The 19,637-nt window shown below is 42.7% G+C and overlaps 1 protein-coding gene across 1 annotated transcript in view; it reads right to left on the minus strand.

The window, feature by feature from the left end:
* Positions 1 to 19,430, minus strand: part of LOC111142150 (solute carrier family 40 member 1) — a 21,104-nt gene extending 1,674 nt beyond the window's left edge. Inside the window, exons 1-7 of the mRNA XM_022495142.1 lie at positions 19,380 to 19,430; positions 19,005 to 19,072; positions 12,908 to 13,067; positions 10,628 to 10,743; positions 9,469 to 9,595; positions 2,060 to 2,305; positions 686 to 1,342 (exon numbers count right to left, since the gene is read on the minus strand). Of these exons, the coding sequence (XP_022350850.1) occupies positions 686 to 1,342; positions 2,060 to 2,305; positions 9,469 to 9,595; positions 10,628 to 10,743; positions 12,908 to 13,067; positions 19,005 to 19,072; positions 19,380 to 19,422 (1,417 nt within the window). The 5' untranslated portion in view covers positions 19,423 to 19,430. The remainder of the gene's footprint in view (positions 1 to 685; positions 1,343 to 2,059; positions 2,306 to 9,468; positions 9,596 to 10,627; positions 10,744 to 12,907; positions 13,068 to 19,004; positions 19,073 to 19,379) is intronic.
* Between the last annotated feature and the right edge of the window lie 207 nt (positions 19,431 to 19,637).

Genomic DNA, 19,637 nt, shown 5'->3' on the forward strand with positions numbered 1-19,637 from the left:
CTTACATTTTGCCTTGTAAGAAGTCTTTACATTGTGTTTCCTTTCAGAGCTACAAAATCCACTTGTCTGGCAAAGTATATTATAAACACACATAAGCTGAAGGGACTTTCTGAAAGCTTTTTTTCCCTTACATTTTGCCTTGTAAGAAGTCTTTACATTGTGTTTCCTTTCAGAGCTACAAAATCCACTTGTCTGGCAAAGTATATTATAAACACACATAAGCTGAAGGGACTTTCTGAAAGCTTTTTTTCCCTAGCTATCCCGTCTTTTTTTTTTTTTTAGACCAAAAACACTATCTTTTTTACTTCGTGCTATACAAATAGTCTCTAAATTATAGTTCCTTTGGTAGAGTTATTAGCAATATAAAGACTCTAAATTACTAAATGGCATTATAATTACTATAGCTCATATGTTTTTGAAAATTAAATTACATCAGGAGTACTACTTAAGATGTTCATTTATAACAAAATGTCAAGCTCTTATCATGTTTTAAGACAGTATATGTACCTAAACACACGCTATACTTTAAACTGAAAAATAAAAACTTTATAATTAAAGACTGGATCATACATACGGATAAATAATGGATTTTGCTTAAATTAACACTCGGGGACTATTTCAGGTCATTTCTTGAAGAATTTTCTGAACCTGCATTGCAGAAAGACACTGTAGCTCATCGACTTACCAATTCTAGCAGCAATGACGCCTGCGAACAGCAGACTGACAGAGATTATGGGCACGGATTTAGGACTCATCTGTGGGACGATATTGGCAGGGGCAGACCCGTTTGACACGTGTATTTCAGTTGTTAGGATGATTTCAGGTATTTTCGTAGGGCTCATCGTGGACAGTGGCTCCGTTTGAATGAACCTAGAACGGATATCTTCAAAAGGAGAAACAGACAAGTCCAAGGGGCTTCCAGGCATGAACACGGAGATGACACACAAGATCAAACAGGAAAGCTGTGCAAATCCTGAGATCAGACCAGTCCGAACCAGGCCACATTTTCTCCGGAGCCAAGTAAAAGCCACGGTTCCCATGATTCCAGTGATGGCAGAGGCCCCCATCAAAATACTGAGGAGAGACCCGCTCAGCCCCTGAGTGTAGGCGTACCCTGTGGTGATACAGTCAAAGCCCAGCACAGTCATATAGAGGAACGCGAGGCCCATGCCCGCCAGAAACACCGGCTGGTTGTAGTAAGAAACCCATCCGTCCCGGAAGGTGCGGAAGGGCTCCGCCATCTGGGAGGCGCAGCTGGGCTCTTGCTCGTCTTCAAGCTCATGGACAGCAGGGCTTTTCTCACCCATGAGATGAGTTCCCTCCAGGGATTTTGGCTCAGTTTCTGTTAATAAAAGACATCATGATATATGTCAATATAATGTGTATTTTCTTTTGCTAATCTAAGAATTTCAGCCAAGGATTTGTGTTCAATAAACAGCATACAGCTGATACCCCTCTCTCATATACAGTCTGTCTCCCTTTCCCCACCAACTCCCTTGGAAATGATACTCCCACCTAAGAAAACAAGTTGTATTTCCACCAAAGTAAGTAATAAGAAAACCCATAAAATAAAAATACAGTAATTGTCTGGAAAAGCATAGCATCTTATTTTCTGGGCCCTGTAAGACTCCATTTGCCCAGAAACTCAACTTCCTCTCTCTTCCTGGGAAATGTCCACTTCAAGTCCGCACTCCCTTCTACTGTCCTACAAATAGCTACGTAACGCCTCTCTTTACAGACACTTATGATTTTCTTATTCCCTTTTTTCCCTCCATTGTTCTTCCCATTCCTATGGCTCAATTTTCCCAGCCATCCCTCGATTAATTTTCCCTTCATGTCTACTGCTCACATTAAGGAAAATGGCCAGGGGTCCCATTCCAACCTGCTGAGATTCAATCCAGAATCATTCCTCAGGCCATCCAAAGCCTGGGTTTGATTCACATATTTAACTCCTTCAGCAGTAATAAACCTGATATAAATTCAACATAATTTTGGTCTTCCCCAGCGTTTAAGGTCTGAATACTAGAATAAAAGGAATGAATCATTGCGCTGAGCTTACCTTTCTGTAAATTCAGCTGTTTTAATTCAGCTTCCTCTACTTTAAGTGCAGCTTTCACAGCTAGAGCAGGTGTTTTCTGATAAACCTTCCAGAGCAGAAAGTACTCCACACACATGGACACCAAATTCCACCCCGAAATGAAACCACAGCCAATGACTGCAGAGCCAAACGTCATAATCTGGCCAACAGCCATGGGGGCCAGGATGTTGGTTAACTGGTCAATTCTCCGGATTGTTGCATTCATATCTGCAGAGGTAGGTATGAGAGGCAGATAAGTGCGCAAACCTGTCAAAGAGAGACTGCCCACTCACAAAACACAAACTCATGGTCCAAGTGTGTAGATGCCTAAAATGCAAATTTCCAAAAGCATTCTGAGCAAACCATTTTGTTTGGAAACAATTTATTGTTTGGGACACATCATTTTACATTTGCCTCAAAAATCAAAACTGCTTTGGGACTGAAAAAATTAGTCTAATATCTAGAACGGTGACTCTTCTTTCATTTTTTCAATAATTATTAAATGCCCATGATGATCTAGGCACCAATTTTCTCACTATAAAGAACAAGAAGAATATTCTGCTGTGTCTTCATGGAGTCTACCTTCCCCGGGGAAAAGAAAGAATAAATCAATGAGCATATACATTTATAGCATGTCAGATGTTAATTAAATATTAGGGTAAACAATAAAGCACAAAAAGGGCGTAAAGCGTGCTCAAGGGAAAACAAATTTCAGTTTTAAACATGGCAGGGTCAGGAAAGGACTCATGGAGGAAAAGAGCAACATGGCAAAAACATGAAGCAGTAGGAGGAAAAAGAGACAGTCATGTAAATATTAGTGAATAGAGGATTCCAGACCAAGGAGGGGACAAAAGTCCGGGACAGGAGGAGCTGTCTACAGTGTGAGAGGCTCAATAAGGAGGCTGGCAGGGCTGCAGCAGAGTGAGGGAGGGAAGAGGTGGGAGGGAGGGAAGAGGTCGGAGAGGGAGGGCAGACTGGCCCAATCACGCAGGGTCCTGTGAACACACGGATGCTGACTTTGACAATGAATGCTTCAGGAAGCCCTTGGAAGCTGATGAAGAGAGAGACGGCATGGTCTGACTTCTATTTTTAAAGGTTCATTTTAGCTTCTGTGGCGTGAAAAGACGGGAGCATGAGAGGAAGGACCTGCAGACAAGAGCAGAGGTGAGAAGACAGGCAGAAAATGACGGGGCATACACCAGGACAGCAACAATGGAGAGGGGAGACGGGTGCTGGACATACTTCAAAGGTAGAATCAGAAAGACTTGTAAACTGATTAGATTTGGGGTGTGAGAAAGAGAAGACTTAAGGGGTCTCTAAAGTGGGGTGTGAGAAAGAGAAGACTTAAGGGGTCTCTAAAGTTTCTTGTTTATTTCCTGAGCAACGACTGGGAAGAAGCTGCCGCTTGCTGAGAAAGGAAAAAGTTCAAAAGGGTCAGGTTTGGGGCAAAAGAACAAGTATTTAGTTTGGAAATTCTGACTTTCACAGACCTACTGACAGTAGAGAGGCCACAGCAAGTGGGCAGTTAAAGATGTCTGGACTTAAAGGAAGAAGTAGGTGGCCAATCTGGTACTCATAGGCTGGCTGAGTTGGGGTTTTTAAAGGTTTTATTTATTTGTTTGTTTTAGAAAGAGAGCACACACGAGCGAGGGGAGGAGCTGAGAGAAAGGACAGGCAGACTCCACGCTGAGCACAGAGCCTGACACAGGGCTCGATCGCATGACCCTGAGATCATGACCTGAGAAACCAAGAGTTCTTCACCGACTGAGCCACGAGGCGCCCCAGCTGGTTGAGTTTTAAAGCAGTGAGACTAGATGAGATCAACCAAGGAACTGAGCGTAGATCCAGAAGAGACAAGATCTGAGAACCGAGTCTTGGGCATGTCAGTGTTCAGAGGTCAGGAAAATGAAGAGGAAGTAGGGAAAGAGGAGAATATCCAGGACAATATGGTATCCTGGAAGCCACGGGCACCACTGTTTCTAAGAGGAGGGGGTAATGAGCTGGCAAGTGCTGCTGTAGGTCAAGGAAGACGAGCGCGTCTGGACTGGTCACATGGAGCGGCTCTGGACTGGTCACATGGCAGGTCCTACGGGCTTTAGGTAGAGCAGTAAGGGCAATTGCCTGACGGAAGCTGGCTTTAGAGACCAGCGCCAACTGCGGGGACACCATTCATCTTGTATTTCAGTGAGGGGCGCTCCCTGGACTCACAGCAGGAATGTTGCCGCCTGGCATTATGGAGAGCAAAGCCCTGACCAAGGAGAGGAACGAGAAAGAGTGAGAACAGACATTGTTTTCTTGAGTTTTGCTGAAAAGGAGAACAAAGAAATGGGGTGGTAGAGGTGTAGGGAGAAGTAAAAATGTTAAAAGAAATGAACATTTTTGCTAAATGCAAAATTACTGCGCTTTAAATTATGTTGATGGCACGATACAGCAGAGGAGAAGGGACGGAACCTGAACCATCCTGAAGCACCAGCAGAAGGGCAGAGGCTTACTTCTTGGACGCGAGCAAAACCATCCTTGTGAGCAAGAGCGCAGACCACGTCCACGGCTGCAGCAGACGTGACAGCGAGAGCATGTATAACTTCTCATTTCTCCTATTTTCTCAGTGAAACACAGAGTGAGGTCATCACTGAAAGTGAGCATGGGAAGAGAGGTGTGGGATGGAAGAGCTGCATGAGGGAAAGGGAACGCAAGACCTAGTCCTTTCAGAAAGTGGGAGGAGCAAAGGACCACAGAAAGCAGGACGATCACCGGGCGGCATGCAAGGGCCAACCTGAACCCAGTGGACGAACATGAAGTGAGAACAGTGAGCACAACTGTGCATTTTTCTCCGGCCGTGTTCTACTGGAGAGGGTCGGATTTAACCAGGATCTTACAAAAGAAAAGTGAAAGAAGGAGGAGAGGCCAACGGAACCGAGGGCACATGCTAGGAGGCCATCATGGGTGCTCAGAATGCCTGACCTTGGAATTCCAACTGGTAAGGAAGGGACACGAGAGGAGTCAGAGACAGTGTAAAGGAAGTGGATTTAATGACATGTAGGTGACAACCAGGCTGGAGTACTGTCCGGGTAGGGGTCCCAGAAGGAAGGAGCTAGAAAGATAGGAGGTGGCAATTCAAGACATGTATGCCCAAGGTTAGGATGATAGAAGGGGAGGCTCGAGTGGTGATGACAAAGGCTAGGACATGACCACAGAAACACAGAGCTAAGACGGAGTGCAGGACAAGACGAAGTCAAGGGGAAGAGGGAAAGTCAAGAAAATGACCTATTTTCTTATCCTCTATCTCGCAGAGTAGATTGGAATTAATGAGACAAATCCTTATCAATCATGTCGGGCACCTTAAGGGAAAAGCAATGCGTGACTAATAAGTGAGTTAACAGAAAATTGCCTTTACTCCTTCTCTAATTCTTCCTGGTCCTCAACTGCCTTCCAATTAGTCCTATGAGTGTATGAGGCTTACGTGATAACAGGAGAACTTTGACACGGTTCACCTTTCACTTGAGAGGCAAAGGCAGTTTGCGCTGACCTCACCCGTGACCATTTTTTGCAGAGACCTCATAACTTCCATCTGCCACCACCAGTGAACTTCCAGCTCCTGTGCTAACACGTGTAGAACTGATTGAAATAACTCAATATTTTGATTCCAAAAATTGAGGATTAGGGAAAACGTACACATGTTCTGAAAACCACAGACCAACAACAAAAAAATTAGTTTAATTACAGTGATTTGCGGTTCTGGCACTACCTCAGTTTCAGGTGCTCCGGAAGCTTCCCAATTCCACCAAATTCTATCTTTTATTTTACGCTTAGGAAGCTGATAATGTTTACACGTAACGTAGCATCAGGAAGCAGCTTTTATCTCTCTGAAGCAGAATGAACTACATGATGGTTTTTGGAAACAACCTAATCATTTACAGGCTAGGGAAGAATCAGTCCTCTGAATAAGCAAACATGGCCTTTTTACAAATTTCTCTTTATTCTTATGCAAACACACAATGTGTTCTAATTTAACTCCAATTTAACTGTTTTCAGCCACAGCTGAGGCACAGAATGCGACAGGAAATAGCTACTTGCTATTAGACAGAGTATATTCAGTCTCATAGAATGAGACTAATAACCAGACCCACCGGGGAGTAGCAGCCAGGATGTCTGTCTACCTTAAACATGAGATCAGGTTTTAGTCAACAGAGTTCGAATAAGAAATGTATCTGCCACACGTGATTGAGCTAACTAGCAGGTGTTTCTTTAGGACGGAGGACAAAGAAAACAAAAAAAAGAAAACAAAAACAAACCACCTCAGAAGCTATTAATAAAGAGTGGTTAACAAAGAAAATGGGCAGGGAAATAAAGTAGAGGGAAAAGTCTGGGAAGAGGAAATAAGTTTCAAGCAGGTTGGACAGGCTAAGGGTCATGGCACAGGAGAACACTTTAATAAAACACTAAACCAAGTACCGAGGCAAATTAGTTAACTGATTAATCAATAGCTTTAGGTAGGAAAACAATTCCTTTTCTGGAACTGTCCAAACTAGATGTTAACAGCTCTATTTTGGCTGGATGCCACCAAAATTCTAAAATTTCTTCACCTTCCAGGGAAAATGTCTCCTGTGTTTGTTGGTTTATTTTTTTACCCTCAGTCATACAACTCCCAATTTTAAAACCTACTCTGAAATCAAGAGACCCTGGGCTAAGAGAAGGGGAGCGATTAGCACCCAGCTCACAACCCCTCCTCTTCGGGCTCACAGCCCTCGCCCTGCACAAACGTGCATGGACACACTAGGCACACGCGGGTTCAGCATCCCTGCCCAGTCCCCTGCTGGGTTTCCTCACAGTTTTCTGGGGACTTCAAAACTCGGCCCGCAGAAACGTCCGTGCTTCCCAGCTGCGGCAGGTCTGTCTGTGTCCAGAGACGCCACCGCAGGGAACCCAGGCGCAGCAGGGGTCCCCTGGACGTGCACTTTCCCCTTCTCTGTTTTTCCATTCTCCATCTCCTTTCTCTCTGTTCTAGAACTCTGCCTTGTAGCAGAAGTGGCCCCCCAAATCCATGGTTAGACTCTTGCTGACCTTCTGAACTAGAAGTTTCTATCCTACTTGGAAGCATGGTTTTTAATTAATTTTTTTTAACAAATGCTGAAATTGAAACTTGAAGAAAGACAACACAGAGGCATCCCTTCGCCAGGCTACCAACCTCCACTACCAGATGGACGCAGAAAAGCATCGCTTCCTAAAGCTGGGTCACAGCGGACCGAAGTTCGACAGGCAGCTACTTCCTTCCTTCAACCTGAGAAATTCCAGAAGGCTAGAAAATGGACTCGTTGGCCTAGATTCTCCCACGCTGCAATTATTCCTAATAATAAAGGGCAGCTGAGAAACGGACCTGATTTTGTTGTTGTCCAGGGACATCAAAAAGCCCACAAAGTTTTATGGAATCTTTGTTATTTATTTATGTACGTATTTAGAACAAATTAAAGATTCTGAGTAACTTACACTTTATCCGAACTTTCTTCCCCCAGAGTATACAGACTTCACTGAGTCAAAATGAGTTAAGAAATTCAGATTAGGAGAAAGAAAATCGCTTTATAAGCCAACTTTTTCTCCCAAGTATATTCTAACAGATATGTACGTGACCTATTTTCAAAGCATACTTTTTTATACCCTTTGAATTTTAAACCATGGACATGTATGACATACTTAAAATAGTAGGTTAAATAGAGAAAGTAAATAACAAGCAAAAAACAAACAAAAAAGGACATAGCCTTATCTTAAGTTCAGTGTAACAAAAAGAGGCATGGAATTATTTCCCATTAGTAAATGATTATAGGAAGGGAAAAAAAAATCAATGAGAATCACTACTTCACTTGTAGAAAGAATGTCATGTGGCATACTCACACGTGCTAAATTCGTCCTCTTCAAACAGCAACCTCTAAAATCCCTGTGTTATTTCTGTCTCGATTATAACACTGCTACAACAAAGTGATGATTTTTTAAAAAAGATTTTATTTACTTATTTGACAGAAAGTGCAGGAGAGCACAATCAGAGGGAACAGGAGAAGGAGAGGAAGATGGAGAGGGAAAGGGAGAAGCAGACTTCCCACTGAGCAGGGAGCCCTATGTGATGCGGGGCTCAAACCCAGGACCCAGGGACCACAAAGTGATGATTTAAGCAAATGCCTCTCTTTCTTCGTTTGGACCTTCCATAGATTTTGCTTCCTTTCTGTCACCACCTTCTTGCCTTTTCTCAGCCACATGACCCAAAGTTGCTTGTTACCCCCAACACCTAATCTCACCTTCTGTGTCCTAGGATAAGCCATTTAAATCATCAGCAATGGCTTTCTTGTCTGTCAGGATGGTTGGGCAACAGGTTTATGACACCCATTATCTCAGTGACCAGTAGAATTGATTCAGCTGAAATGATCAGCAGATAGACATACCCTTCCTCCTTCACCCCGTGTAATTATCAGTCCAGTGGGTGTCTGGGCGGGGGGCAGGTAGAGAAGACTGAGCGAGGTGAGTTATTCTGCGACCAAGTAATATGGATGTGATAAGACATGCTGCTCCATAAGCATTCTTTCACCTTTTTCTGGCCCCTTGTACACGTTTCCAATAGACAACTAAGATTGTAAGCTTCTTAGAAACCATATTCTGGCCTTAATTTTGTTAGTATTTGTAACAGCAATTATGTTGTATATCATATATAATGGAATAAAAGTTATAGACTGTAACTTTAAAGTTGAAGGCATTAACTGTTAGAGTCTCTTTTAGGACTAAGGAATTTCCAATTGCTTTAGAGAAAAATAAAATTCATACTGATCAGTTAGCACTGGTAATAATATCCACGGTATGACTGATATAATCTCACGGCAGATTTTCACTGTTCTAGGTATTAAGTAAAGAGACCGTGAGCAGAATTTAAAAGAAAGAGCTCAAAAGGAGTGTTCCTCTACTTGCCAGGTTTGCACTGAATAAAAGATAAGTTCGCTGTCTCATAAAGTAACTTGCTAACAGTGAGATAAGTCACTGCACTGAGACTGATAAGGTGACATGAGACAAAGACTCGTTTTCAATTTATCCTTCTTTAAAAATACTCAGAAGAGGGGCGCCTGGGGGGCTCAGTCAGTTAAGCCACAACTCTTGGTTTCAGTGCAGGTCATGATCTCAGGGTTGTGGGACTGAGCCCCGCATCAGGCTCTGTACTCAGCGTGGAGTCTGCTTGAGGTTTTCTCCCACTCCCTGTGCTCCTTCCCTCTCTCTCTCTCTCTCTCTCTTTCTTTCTCAATCAAGTAAACAAATATTTTCTAAAAATAACCAGAAGAAAGGTTTAGCTTCATTCACAACCTCTGACTTAAAGTGAATCCTCATATAACCCATTTAGCTAAAAGAGAACACCAAATTACCTGCTAATTTGCTTCTGTCTCCTCCCGCAACAACGACAATCCAGTCCCTCTGGATGGTGATGGCAGTGGCAGTGCTGGCCAAATTGGCAATATTGGCAATAGTGATGATCAAGATGTAGCAGGAAGTCTGAGGAGTCACCGGAGAAAGTGGGGGTAAAGGGTCAGCGTGAACACACTCTACCTACCTCACTGGAATTTAAATGGTCTTTGGTGGTATAATAACAAAATTTTAACTTCATTTCACAAAATCGTAAGGAATCATTTTACTTTGTCGACATGATATGTTAAGGTACCAGTGGTCGAGTTAAAGGGCATAATATCTTCCTAATCTGTATCATCTATAAAACACATCCTACAAAAGTTGTAAAAGTCATACATACTTTCATGTGACATAGTTACCATAATAAGTGTTAACATGGGGGTAAGGTTGTAATTTCTCCCCAGAATATCTCTTTTGGAAAAACCACTGAAGGGGAAGTGAGAGGACCCGTATTTAAGTCAGAGTCCTGACACGGGCTAGTTGCACGACAATGGGTAATCAACTAACATCACTTTGCCTCAACTTATTCATGAACAAAATAAAGGGAACACACCAGAAGATTTCGATTGTCCCGCCTGGCCTTGAAGCTGGATGATATCAGTCTAAGTATTTAAGAAGATTCAAGAGTGACATCAAATCCACTGTTTTCCGCCCCTCCCCAGGTCTTTCTCCTTTTTTCATCAAGCCCCCTGAGAACCTAGTGTAAGAAGTTTCCGAGCTCATGACCCCAAACATAAACACCCATTATTACCGGAGGAACACAATCATGACACACTGATAGGTATATGGGCAACATTTCTTAGATATTGTAAACAAATTACAATACTAGTGAGCTGAAAACAACTGAATTATATAATAAACTCTTAAAAATGCCATCAAAAAACAAATAAGAAAAAAACAACTGAGAAAGTTAAAACTCAATACTTAATAAGTGCCTACTATGGGCAAAAAAAACAAACAAACAGAAACAAAACATAGTAACTGTAGGGGATATTAAAGTGGACACAGAGATCAACAGTGTCTTTGTAAAAAGATATTCCCTAGTCTCAAATGGTTTTCATTTTTTACCACTACCAGATGTTCTATTTTCTGCCATTAGGAATCCCACTGGGAACTTACAAGAACCCATCCATGGTACATGGTCAGAAGCTCGTTTTTATTTAAGAAAACCATCATCAGAATGATCCCGCACAGGATGACCGAAACATTCTGTACCACCAGCGAAGTCTGAGCCACTGCACAGAAGGAGAGACAAAGCATTCACTACACCAAAACATCTCAGGGGGCCGTTTTTGTCCCCATACCCCTGTTCTACTACATTCATGCATATGCAAATTATTGTAAGGAAAAAAAGTATTCCTGAAGTGAATCCTGAATGAACTATTTCCAGTAGGACCCACCATATCACATCAGGCCAGCAAAACTTGTAGAAAGAATGAAGTATTCACCATTTTTTCTATTAGTTGAAGTCATTCATAATGACCACAATTTCGTTTATTGTATTCTCTTGACGGTTTACTGTCATAAACAGAACCACATTACATAGACAAGCTCCATCTTTCAGCACTTTGTTGTTTAAGCTAAAACAAGAAACCACAGGAAGTGATAGAAAAGGTTAAGGAAGAAGTCATGGCATCCATAACCTCCTCCAGGGTACGCAGAATCTGATACGATCAGATGGTCTAGATAAATAGGAAAGACATAAAAATTTGTCAGGAATGAAGAGTAGCAGTGTGGTCCTCTGGGCATTCCAATGTTATATGCCGGGCTATGAAATCCCAAGCTACACCTTCCTTCACAGAAAACGCCAACTTCCTTGGAGTGAGACACCCACACAAAGTATTGCAGTAAGGACAGTCAGTGTACCAAGTAAGGACACCCATGGTCTTATTTGTAGTCTCTTCTCTGCCATGTACCAGGAAAAGTGATCTAGGGGAAGATACATAATGTCTATTATGTCTATGAGGTGAGGATAAGAAGCCATTCCTGCCTTCTTTACTTCTCAAGGTCATTATTATGCTCAAATAAAATACTCATGAAAGTACTTTGAAAAATATAGAGTTGTGTGTATGCGAGGTATAATTATAGCTCTTGTCTTCAAGGGGAGCGAAGCTCATTCTGTCTCAGAAAGTCCTATAAAAGCCCAAACGGCTTTCTGAAATTAGTTTGGAATGAAATCCCAACATAGAACTCATTCTTTCATTGTACAAGGACTAACTATCAACTACATGAGGTCCTTTTAGTTTTTAGGAGCCCACAGACCAGAGGAAGGAAAGATATGTGAACAGATAATTGTAAGAGTATAAGTACAACAGCTGAGGTACAGACAAAGTCTTCTGGGAGCACAGAGGAAGAAAGGATTAACTCAGCCTAGAAAGATCAGAGATTTTCATGGAAGGTGACACAGGAGCTGATTTCATAGGATGAATGGGAGACTGCTATCCCACCACACACTTTTTCACCCAACTCAACATTCCCAACCTAGATTTTCAGTGTTTGACAACTGTTAAGGTTAAAAGGTCTCGATGTATAATATTCCTACATTCCTATGGAAACAACTAGGACTGTTTTTCTAGCACACAAAACTTCACTTTATATGCGTATTGGTCTATCCATTCTTAAGACAGAAAAATGTCATCTTGACCATTTCACTAATAGCATCAAGTCCTAGAATTTGAAGATCCAAATTGCTTTCTATACACAGGTCAGTCACCCCGCACTGAAAGAACTAATACCTCAATCTGTCACCAATGTCTAAAATAGACATGGCCAGGTCTTGGATTACCAAGTGCATAATTTGGGAAAATTTTACCCTGACTTCTTATTTTACAGTGCCCTTATATTCTGCACAACTGAATTGTTCACTTTCTCTCTTTGCAAACTGCACTAATGTTCTAGAATAAATGTCACATATTATCATTTCTTATCTTTGCATCAAAAGTTTATAATTCAGCTCTTCATGATGCAGACTCAGCCACGCTTACTTAAATCTATCGTTGTTGAGTCCCTACACAAGCTGCTATGTCAAGCATTGTAACCCAGAGGACAGATGTTAAAGCTGTCCCAGCAACATCACACTAGCAGACTTCAGCGCACATCATGGTTAGAAAGATTGTCAGAGTTGAGCAAACTTTTAATGTTTAACATGGTTCTCAGCAAAGAGCTATGGTGTTAATTATTAACATCTGGAATTTATGAACTGCCAAAGATCTAAAAAAAAAAAAATTACTAAGCTTAATATCCTGGCGTTCCGATTTTGTGCAGGGCCCCGGACCCTGCAGGAAGAAGAGCCGCCATGTAGCATCCCATCCCTCAGGTGCGGCAGGCAGACACACAGTGCGCTAGTCCCAGGGGTTTCTGGGCCCCGAGAATACAAAACCTTAGGTAACCGGTACTCACCTCTGAGTCTGGCATTCTTGTCCACCCAATCACCAATGATGGCTCCGAGGACCAGAACAGACCCTGCCACCACCAGCCCATAGACTGCAGTCAAGAGGAGGCTGTTTCCATAGAGCTCTACCAAGAACACAGACACGGCAAAGTGCCACATCCGGTCTCCCTTGAATGAAAAAAGAGAAAATGTTTTGATGAAATTATTTTTATTTTCTAGTCAATTATACTGAGGAAGTTGCTTCCTTATCAAAAAGGTACTTTTAGGCTATACCATGAGATGTTCAAAGTCAACAACTCCTCTATGAATTGAACATGGGTCAGGTGGTAAAACCATCCATCGTAGCCCAGTGGAAAATATTCTGGCCCATTTAGGAAGTAAACCCAGAAAGGTATGGTATCAATGAGAAACACACACACACACACTCCTTATCACTCTAGAAAAAAATGTACCTTCCATACCAAAGAAGCCTTTTAGAGACAAAACTTGTTCCCTTTCAGGTCAGGTTTCCACCGGGGCCTGGAATAGACCTGTTCTGGCCTGGGAGGCATAAAGTGTTTGATACCGAGCTGGAATGAAACTGCGGTCTAGTCACAAGTATTCATATGCCTTGAATGTCAAGGAAAAGCCAGTTCCCCAATTTGTAAGCTGATAAGAATGAACCATATGCTCTTTAAAGTTTCTTTTACCTCCAACATTCTAAAATCTACGTTCTATTTCACAAATGAATTTCAAAGTCAAAAAACAGCAAGGCTCAGAAAGGTGAAATTAACATGGGCAAATTCTGGCACCACATTTACAAAAATGCCAAAAATAAATGCATAAGCAGCTTTACATTTGAACATTTTAATACAGATGGGTTTCGAAAGGGGTAAAAACTACTTATTTTTTCACTCCAGACTATATAGGAAATTTTGGAATTCAACACTGGAAAATGTAGAAAAACAAAACTTTTATATGAGTCAGGTAAATTACTAGGTAAGAAACCTATAATGAACCTTATTATGAGATTTTTGGCTCCATCTTTGACCTCTGAGTTAACATAAAACAGGACAACAATGTTCTATTATAATTTAACCCTGGAAATCACTACCGGAAACAAAATTCCCAGGACAGGCTCTTCATGGATTTGACCCTATGTGTAAGTGCTGAGTCCTGGTTCTTTCTAAAGTCTCTTAACATCTGTTTGATAAATTTGATGTATCAGGAGCAAATATTATTCAGGTCTATGAAACGATTTAAAAATTTTAATAAAGCCAAGACAACAATCTTATGCATTCAAAATTTAAAACGGATGCACATTATACAACAGCAATCATGTGGACCAGGATTTCTCTGTGGGGGTGATTTAACGCAGGGATCACCTGGCAAAGTCTGAAACTGTTTTGGGTTGTCACAATTCTGGCGGCGGGGGCGGGGTGGGGGGTACTTCTGCCATCTACAATACATAGGGCAGTCTCCCACAACAAAGAATTATTCAGCCCCAGATGGCAATAGTACCATCTCTGCCACCAGGTAGAGAAACCCTGATGTAGGTAATTATGAACATAATTTAGAAAGGCAATTCGAGGGGCACCTGCCTTCAGCTCTGGTCCTGGGATTGAGTCCCCACGTGGGGCTCCTTGCTCAGCGAGGAGTTTGCTTCTCCCTCCTTCCCTCCCTCCCTTCCTCTCCCTCTGCTAGCTGTTTTCCCCTGTTTACACACACAAGCTGTCTCTCTTGCTCTCTCTCTCTTTCTGTCAAATAAGTAAATAAAATCATAAAAAAGAAATGCAATTCAAACTTGACATAACATCAGGCCCTCGGTGGATGGGGTGGGTATGTCAAGTAAATGTTAAAACAAGCACTACAGGAAACCCACGGGAGCTCTAGAATCGTGCACTCTCGCACACCTCAGCCGAGTGCAGGGCCCAGATTAGATACTGTGGAATCAACAAAGGAGTAGACATGCCCTGAATCCCAGTTGTGAATGAGTAAATACAAGAGTGGAAACCGAGACCGATTTACCAATCACACTGTTCTGGTACATGAGATTTGTTCCCTGAATGTTCAAAAGTTCAAGGATTAATCAGTACCATAATTACTATTTCTGACACAGCTCGTATTCGCTTTGATAATTTAAAGTTTCTCCACTTAAATTAAGTAGGATTTATTTAAGTTTCAAATACTATTATACTAAATTATTAAAAATGTATGATACACATACAATTTGTCTGAAACCAATAAAAGGACAAGTTTATATTAAGATAAAGACGTCCATAAGAAAAACTGTTTTCTTAATCTTCAAGAGGAGAAGCAAATTTAGACTAAATTAGAACACAATGGCATGGGGAGAGTTAGCGCCTCCCACAAGTAAAGAATAAAGAGTAAGCCGAGTACCTCCCTCCTTTACCTTAATCCCCATTCCTTTGAATAGCTCCCAAGGAAAAGACAAAAAACACAGAAATGCCCTTAATGGCAGGTTGCCTCTGTGGGTGAGTTTCCTCCTTCTCACCATAAAGAATGAAAATTATTACTCTATTTCTATTATCTTTCTTTCTTTCTTTCTTTCTTTTCTTTCTTCCTTTTTTTCTTAACTGCTATTTTTTACCCCCAAAACATATAAATGCTCTTAATGACAGGTTGTCTCCATGAGTGAATTTCCTCCTTCTCAACATAAAGAATGAAAAATATTACTCAATTACGTCTTTCTTTCCTTTCCTTCCTTCCTTCCTTCTTTCCTTTCTTTCTTGTTTTTTAAGTCCTATTTTTTTACCCAAAACATTTGTTTTAGATTCCTCTACAGCGGGCCGTCAAAACAAGTGCTACTAAAAGAAAATTTTCTCTCTTGTTTATCCTTGTATGGTATGACACCTCCTTGATGGAGAGGCACAAAATTGCCCCAGTTACCCCAATTCCTAAAGAGTTCAGGCTTTAAGTGGCAACAGATCCCATGCTCACAAAGCCCAAGAATCAGGCCAAGTCTAAGTAAATGTTGACCAAGTGCGATTTCAAGCCCACCCATTCCTTCCTTACATCCATTTCCTGCCTCCTATGTGCTCTCCCTGTACTTTGATGATTCGTTTACATGTCCATCTGCCCCCAGCTGACTGCGGGCCCACAGCCAACTGAGTATCCAGGAACCAATGACCACAGCCAGTAACCCACTCACTACTTACTGAGTGGCTACTGTATACCCAGTACTCCTGCAGGCACTAGAAACTCAGCGGTACCTAAAAGTCAAGGTCTGTGTGTTCACACAGCTGGCATCTCAGGGAGCAGAGACGTAAAGCAAACCTAGAACAGTTCAGGGGGTATAAACGCTATGAGGAAATAGCGTGAGCAGTAAAGTGGCATTTTGCGTTAAACAGAGACTTCTCTGAGCAGAGACCTGAAGGAAATGAGGGCCAGAGCCACGCTGACACCCGGGATATGAACAGAGACAGTCCATAGCATGAATGACGAGGGAGTGGATGGCAAGCTGAGGACAGGGCAGAAGCTGATACCCCAACCTCCCCTTCCTCCCATGGGACATAGGTGACATTCCTCATGCACTCCTGGCTGCCCTAAGGCTAAGAAAAGAAAAAACAAATCATTAACGTGTAGAGATCACAAGCCTCCAAGACCCCAGTCTCCCTCAGTTTACAAATGTCTCCGCGATCTGTACGAGAACAAAGCATTTCCATCAATGACCCAGCTTCCAGAAGGAAAGACAGACACAATTAACTGTCCTGATAACCTGCAGCTCACAAACAGACCCCGGAAGCAGGGAAGCGGGCAGACTGTAATGTTCCTCGAGGAGGCTCCCAACCATCTTACTGGTAATGCCTTGCTAGAGGGAAAAACAACCTTAATTGACAATGGCAAGGCTTCCGGTATCCTTTGTGGGTCCTCTTTAGCATGTGAAAGCTCTTTTAAAGCACCCCCCCCCCAAGTCCCAAGGATACCATCAGTGACCCCTCACAACCCCAGGGCATCCTGCCCATGGGTCCTGTGCTTTAATACACCACCATTTTGTACTAAAAATGTCTCGAGAATTCGCCTTGGCTGTCAGCTCTGGACTCCACCTCACCAAACCTCACCTGTATTCCATAACCCCATCATGATGACATAAGATGTAAGCAACTGTTCCCCCTTTCCCACTGCCTTACACTGTTGGTCACCTTTTTGTGACCAGACACATTTTTTGAAGCCCAAACTAAATCACCTTTTAAGCTCCTCGACAACAGATCCACTTGTCATGGTAGTTTGTTATTTTGAGAGTATAGAGTAAAATATATTAATCTACTGGCAGACAGAAATAAAAAGCATTCAACCCCACATAAATCCAACCTTCTAGGCTAACACTTCCATGTTCAGTGTATAGGAAACCATGATTTGGCAGAGTTTGCAGGGGAATGGATGGATAGATATGCGTATATGTACATACACATACATGAGCACATATATTTTGCTCTAATAAAATCAGCCGGTGTCAAACAGGAGACAAAACGCAAAAGGCAGAATCATCTAGAGTTGGTGAGCATTCCTCTTTTGCACTCTTTTGCAACAAGAAGTAAAACTCCACTAAACCTTATATGGTTGTAATTCCTGGGTTTTTTGTTTATATTTTTTAATCCAACTTTCCACAAGAATTCCCTTTGCTCAACTTAATGTAAGACTGGGGTGTCTGTCACTTTTCTTGTGGGATTCTTAATGAACATGACAAACAGTTCCACCCTTTTGGCAAATCTGACCTCCCAATCTAGTAACAAGGTCACATAAACATTAAACAAGGTAATGAGTATTTGGAAGTGAGGCACCTCCTTCTTCTAAGAGACAGGTCCAGATCACAAGATGACAATTTCAGATACTATCTCCACCACCTGTTACTGGTTTTTAAAATACTTAATACTTACTAAATTAAATGGAAGAAGAAACTATTGATTTATATATAATTAAGAGTAGTTTCACTAGTTTCTACTTAGAATCATCAGCTGTTGGAAACAAAACAAACTCAGTTTGTTTATGTGTATTTGCAGAGTCATCCCCGTCTAAGCCTCTGGGGAGATAGGAGCTGGCCTTTCTAAAAAGCCAAAGCCATCTTTGAACTGTTATTTCTTAAAGAGCTGATAACCAAGCTTAATAATTTCCCAAGAGCATGGGTACACATTTCCTCATGTAATAGCCTGCATTCAGGTCTTAAGAATGATCGAATAGAATGATCCAACAGATCCAATGATCCAGTTAAAAAGAAAATAACATTCACAAAATTTACCCTAAAAATTCTCTCTTCTTATTTATGGTTTTTTAAAATCAGATATTACATAGGAGGCATAAACAGAATTTACTCAGATACTGCTTTTCAACAGAACAATTGTTGAAAGATTCTATCATGAATTAAACACACATCCAGCATCCTTTTGGGATTACTCTTTTTTGGGGTGTGGATGAAGGAATCCAGCCCCACAGAAACACTGGCCTCTTCTAGGACCACATAGGAAATCTGAAGAAGAATTATAAATCATCTGCAAACTTTCTTTGGATGATGGTTTTTAAGGGAACCTGAGATGACAAACGCGTATCTACTAATGGATAACATTTTTAAAGCCGAGAATTCTTATCACTCAGATGTTTGTTCTTCGGGTTAATTATATTTAAATTAATCTTAGAATGCTATTTTTAGCCTAAGGCAGTCATTCCACTCTTGTACTGTATTTTCATTGTGCAGTATGCTGGAACTCATCATTTTAACAAAAGAAGAAAATGGAGAAAGACCTTAAAACGTGACACGGGAGATACATGAGACATTCACCCATGCTTCGTAGCAAATTTTACCATTTCCTAAGCCTAGTATCGCGAACTATACTCGACAAGCATTGCAAGTATTCCTGTCCTTGTCATTTTATCTTTGGATAGCTGTTCATCGACACAAAGTGGGATACTTAAATACATACACTCACACGGACGGGAAAATATCTTTGGTGAAAATAACTTTCACTAGAACTTGTGTGTTTGGCGGCTTTATTTCTTCAGCTGCACGAAAAACCTGGAAGACGGTAGAGTAAAACTGGGCCGCATGGAAGGAAACGAGAGGTTACGCGAGCAGGTCGTGAGCGCAACCGTCCAACCGTCCGCAACGCTTACCCAAGTGGACAGCGAGTGGCCCAGGTAGAGAAGGAACTTGGCCGAGCTCAGGTACTGCGCCACGGAGCCTGCGGAGACACGGAGGGCGGCGGGAAGGAGCGTTTAGTCGTCGCAGGGAGGGGGACGCCACTGCGTTCTGTGTCCTTGAACACGACCATTAAACGTGGATTTGCGGGGCAGAGTGTCCCGCACGGAACCCGCACACTTCGTGCACCCGCCCCTGCAGCTCCCCGCGCCCCGGTCGGCCCCGCGAAGCCTCCCGCACAGTCGCGGTCCCGGACTCCGTCTTTCTTCCCCGCGACAGCCCGCACCGCCCGTCCGCCGCCCGACGGCTCCCTGCCCCCCGCCCCTGCCCCCGCGCCCGCGCCCGCTCACCGCAGCATCCTGCCCCGCGGGGCTCCGCTCGGGCCTTGCTCATGACCGCCGCCGCCGCCGCCGCGCTCCGAGGGGCCGGGATCGGGGGGGCCGGGACCGGGGGCGCCGCCGGGAGCACAGCAGCCGCGCGGGGGACGCTCGGAGTGCGGAGAGGAGCGGCCCGGGCTTCCCGCGTCTCCCTTCCAACTTAGCTAGCACTGTAGCTGAAGTCGGAAAGCCCAGCCTCTGCGCGGGACGCTCCGGGACCCCGCGCCGCCG

Source organism: Enhydra lutris, unplaced genomic scaffold (genome assembly GCF_002288905.1).
Source record: "Enhydra lutris kenyoni isolate GAN:26980312 unplaced genomic scaffold, ASM228890v2 scaffoldscaffold1, whole genome shotgun sequence".
Classification (NCBI taxonomy): Eukaryota; Metazoa; Chordata; class Mammalia; order Carnivora; family Mustelidae; genus Enhydra; species Enhydra lutris.